General features: G+C 43.1%; 1 protein-coding gene across 1 annotated transcript in view; it reads left to right on the forward strand.

The window, feature by feature from the left end:
• The window catches only part of SDAD1 (SDA1 domain containing 1), a 31,011-nt gene that overhangs the window by 4,895 nt on the left and 21,011 nt on the right, over positions 1 to 5,105 (forward strand). The window contains exons 3-5 of the mRNA XM_045284353.1: positions 2,270 to 2,449; positions 3,743 to 3,814; positions 3,888 to 3,988. Of these exons, the coding sequence (XP_045140288.1) occupies positions 2,270 to 2,449; positions 3,743 to 3,814; positions 3,888 to 3,988 (353 nt within the window). The remainder of the gene's footprint in view (positions 1 to 2,269; positions 2,450 to 3,742; positions 3,815 to 3,887; positions 3,989 to 5,105) is intronic.

Raw genomic sequence — 5,105 nt, forward strand, 5'->3', positions numbered from 1 at the left:
TTCGCAGCCGACCACCTCTTCAACATGTAAACCAGAATGTGTCCCCTTTCCCTAATACCCTTCCATGCCTTCTCAGATGGCAAAGTGCAAACTTATTTTCATGGCCTGTAAGAGCCTACTTGCTCTGCTTGCTCCCGTGTTTCTGATCTTACCGCCTTCCATCTCCCCTTTTCTGCTGCACTTACAATTGATGGTCTTTCTGATTTTCCACCATGTTAGCCCTGTAGGGTGGCTTGTCCTCATCTGTTCTATAGATGATTCCTTCTGGTCATTCAAGTTCATCTGCATGAATGGTATGATTACAACTTACAGTTTTTATAGTGCTTCATTTCATGAACAGCCCTTGTGAGCATTTACACTTTGATTAGTGTCTGTGGTTGATGTTGAGTCCTAGTCTAGGTCCTCTACCAAGCCATTGACCCCATTTCTCCCACCTGCTCTGTTGGCTGTTTATGGCCCTTTGCCCTCAGCCAGTTGGGAATCCTCGCACCTGGGAGGCTGCGCTCATAGCCTATATCCAGTGACTGGCCAGCCCAGAGCTATCAAAGCCCAACCTGGCGCTGATGGGACTACTCTTTGGTGCAGTGTGTGCTCTGGGCCTTTCCTTTTTCGGGAGCCCCTTAAAGCTAGCCTCCTGCCAGCAGCACGCTGTTACTTAGCTTTTCTTTTTTCTGCTCCTGCACTTCCTTTCTGAGAGCTCACGCCCAACAAATCACCACTATATGAAGCAGGCTCTCCTAGGGAATCCGACCTAAGACATTTTCAGGTTAAATACTTCTGCTTTTCAAACACCCTCACAACAGATAGAACGTATACAAATACGATGATTGCAAAACATTCATATTTTACACCCAAACCTTTGTAGTGCTGTCAGCTTTGTTTCTTCTTCCGCATTTCCCGTCTTTTGATAACTCTTTTACATGTCTCTAGGAGTTTGTCAATTTGGTTAGGTCCAAGGGAAAAAGAAATAACAGTCTCAGACAAGCAGGCCAAGGTTGCAGGCTCTAGCTTGTCAGTGATTGACTCTCTCCGGGATGGATTATGGGACCTGGTGGCACAGCCCACGGGTCTTCAAACTGGAGCCCTTTGTCGGGAAGGCTTTTCCCTGTGTCCTGTAGCTCTGCACGTCTCTTAGTCCATGCAGATGAAAGATGCTTATTATTAAAGAATTTCCAGTAACTTTACATTATTCGTGATGTTTTGTTTTTTAAGTTCTACTTAATGGCCATTATTCAGCCCACCTGGCCTCTGGGCAGTATGATCTTTCCTTCCAGTGTTTTATGATGGTTAGTATATTTTTAAAAAAGGAATGGAGATTTCCTTTCCTAGAGGTTGTGTAGTTGTCGTTCCTCTTCACAGGGGTTGTGTGGAGCACACTGAAGGGCACTCTCTTTAATTGCCGTGGTGATGACCGCCGACCCTCATGCCCTGGGCTGGCGTTTTACCTAAGGTAGTTGCTGGTTTTCTTCCAGGACTTCCTGATTCATTCCAGGTTCTTATCCTTTCTGACTTATACAGGTAGAAACAAGTTATATTTCTCAGCAAAGAAGCAAAATATCCACACATGTTGACTCTTAGTTAATAAAAATCCACAAAAGTGAACTTTATATGATTTTTGTTAGCCTGTTTGTGGGCTCGGTTATGTTGATTATTTTTATGTTAAAAGTATCACAGGTTGGCTTGTTGGGCCTTCTTAGTCCTTTCAGTGGTGCCCCAGATGTTTTGACAGCATTTTGGCCCAAACTGTTTCCTGGCTGCTTTTTCCTGTCTTAAGACAAGGTTAACCATTCTCCAAGGATTATCTGTTCCATCTGATGAAGAATGTGTGTCTTGGAGGCCAAAATATGACTGTGGGTGAAAGGTGGGGAGCAAGAGGACTGCATTTCTAGTGGGTCGCTTCTGGCTAATATTGAGAGATCTTTACCGTGATACCTTTTAAGCCTACAGATTTACATTGCTACTGTAGTGTGCTATGATCCATACTCTACCTTATCTTTAGAGATTCTTTTCTCATTGGACTTTTGTCCTGTGTTGGTACTTTCCCCGAGAGGCCCTCTCTGTGTGAAGTGGCCCTCCCCTGTCATTGAGTATTGGTCATTTACCCTACTCCACATCCTTCAGGGCACTTACCATTATCAGAAGTAATGACGTGTTTACACGTTTACTGCTGCTCCGTCCCCTCCTCTGTCGCACCCCCAGTGTAAGCTCCGTGAGTACAGACCATTTTGCTCAGTACCTAGAGTAATGTCTTACACATGGACGGCATTAGACGCTTTTGGAATGTACGTGCTTTGTTTTCTCATTATCACTGCTTTATAGTATTTTTTTTCTCCCTGAGACATTTTGCAAAGCTTTGATCTTACTGAGAAACAAGAATCTCATCAACCCATCGAGTTTGCTCGAGCTCTTCTTTGAACTTCTGCGCTGCCACGATAAGCTTCTGCGAAAGGTAAGAGCAAGACGCCTTTCCCCCGATGTCTCATTCTTCTAAGGGCTGCAAAACCCAGTGTTTGGGGCGCTTGTATTCTTGGTGCTTTATATTATTGATTGAAGTTAAGAGTAGGGAAAACAAGTACCATCGTGAGTGCAATGTGGTAATACTAGCTAACATTTATTGGGGGCTCACTTTGTCTAACGCCATTCTAAGAGCGTTCTGGTATTAACTCCTTCACTCCTTACAGATCCCTATGTGATAGTGATGGTGGTATTGCTGTTACTACTCTCACTTCACAGATGACAAGGCTGAAGCTCAGTGAGAGAGAGACAGACAGAGATAGGCTGTACCTACCCTCCCTGCAAAGAAAACTAACTTTTAATGAACATTTCCCTATTGCTGTGTATTTCCTTATACTAACGGGACCAGAAGCTGAAGACGTATTAGTGAAATTTAGTCTTTTGGGGCCTGTGTGGAGTAAAGTGGTCTGTAGGGCACCAGTAGCTTTCCATTGACTCATTTAAAGTATATTCATGGAGTTTTACACGCCCGATAAACCCTATACGGTACTCATTGCCAGTCACTCCCGTTAGCCTCCCTGCATCTCCCCGAGCGCTGGGCAGTCGTTTATGTACTTTGGGTCTGTACATATTTGCCCATTCTGGATGTTTACTGTAAGTGGACTGTGTGGCCTTGGGTCTTATGCTGGCACAGGGCTGGCATGGCTCGTCCGTGTGGCACGTTGTTCCGCATGCTGACTGAGAGCTTGCTGTGTGAGTACACTCAATTTTGTTACCCACTCATCAGTCACCGGGAGCTGGCATTGTTTCTACCTCAGGACTCTTACAAAAAATGCTATTTTGAAATTGGTCCTATATAAATTGTGAGGCAAATATTTTTTCTTTTCTCTAGGGTATATAGGTAGGAGTAGAATGAATAGCTGGACCATATGGAAAATTTATGTTGAACTATCTTGTTCTTGTAAAATATGCTTCAGAAAGCATTTGCCACCTCTGAGCCCTTTCATGTAGACAGCTCAGTGACACTAATGACGTCCACTGTGCTGTGCAAACATCCCCACTCTGTTTCAAAATTTTCCACTCACCCATAATGGGGACTCCGCGCTCATAATACTGAACTAGTCATTGTTGCTTGAGGGAGTGGAGTGACGGTGCTTGGTCCTTTTTATGATGTAATGAAAAGTGTGTAAAGTGAAATCATCCTCAACATGTTATGTTCCTCCACGTGGGGCAAGGTTAGAAATGTCGGTGAGGCTTAATGGGTGTGTGCTTCTGTTTCTTTCCTCAGACTTTGTACACTCACATTGTGACTGATATCAAGAACATCAATGCAAAACACAAGAACAATAAAGTGAATGTAGTAAGTAGCCTTTTGTCTTCCGTGTTCACCGCGCTGTCCCACTGGAGCACTGAGCCTCTCTCTTGTTCGTCAGGTGCTGCAAAACTTCATGTACACCATGCTAAGGGACAGCAGTGCAATGGCAGCTAAGATCTCCTTGGATGTGATGATTGAGCTCTACAGGAGAAACATCTGGTAAGAGACAGATAGTGCTGTTTAGAGATAGACCCCTTGATGTGTGGATTTACAGAGCACGTACAGAAATGCTTTCCGTGACCTCGTGATCTGTAAAAGCTCTATGATAGACCAAGTTGGAAGTAAAAGACAGAGGTAATCCAAATGACCAGTAACAACACTGACTACGCTCTGTTGAAGCCAGGCACTCGGTATTACCTCTTCCCTCCGTCACCACAGCTAATGCAGCATCTCTGAAATCATTCATAGGGAAAGAAAGGAGGTGTGGAGATCTTAAGGTTACTGGCTAGTAAGGGGCAGATCGGAAAAGCAAACCCAGCCTTTGCAGACTCCAAAGTCTGTTCTTTCCGCTTTATAGCTTTCAAGATTTTCAAGCCAGTTTGTCTGATGTATGTAAAATGTTGTTTCACAGACTCCTTTCTATTGGTGTGGTGGTACCAACTTTTTGGTTTTTTTTAACAATTTTATTGGCGTATGATTCACATCATACAATTCAATAATTCAGTGATCTTCAGAAGAGTAGTACAGTCATTTCCATACTCAATTGTAGGACATTTTATTCTTTCTTGTACTCATTGTTCCCAGCACCCGATTTCCCCCCATCCTTACCTGCCATACCCCTAAGAAACAAACTATTAATCCAGTTATTGTCTCTATAGATTTGCCTAACCTGGGTTTCATAAACAGAAAAGCAGACACGCCGAAAACCACAAGAAACTAACAACAGTAACAAAATAAAACAGAAAAATCTCCACACAAAGAAAGCAGAAAATACTGAAAAGTAGAACAAGTTTAAAATGTCTCAAAAGGGAGATGAAATGATCAGATGCTAAATGTTACCCTAACTGCATCTGCAGTAACGCACTTTCCAGGGCACTCTCCATGAAAGGGGATTCACTGGAGGCTTAATCCATGTGTAGTTCCCTTCACGGTTTTTTAACTGAAACAGCTGTAAATGGGTCCAAGGAGAGATCAAATGATAAGATATTACATTTTAACTTCTTGTTGATTACTATTATTTACCAGCATCAATAAGTAAAAAGGGCATTTACTTTATCGAAGTTACTGATAGTCCCACCACACAGAGGTGATCACTGAACGTTTTTTTAAGTAGTCT

The sequence above is a fragment of the Echinops telfairi genome, unplaced genomic scaffold, assembly GCF_000313985.2.
Source record: "Echinops telfairi isolate 266 unplaced genomic scaffold, ASM31398v2 ScPeMD7_7468;HRSCAF=8506_0, whole genome shotgun sequence".
NCBI lineage: Eukaryota > Metazoa > Chordata > Mammalia > Afrosoricida > Tenrecidae > Echinops > Echinops telfairi.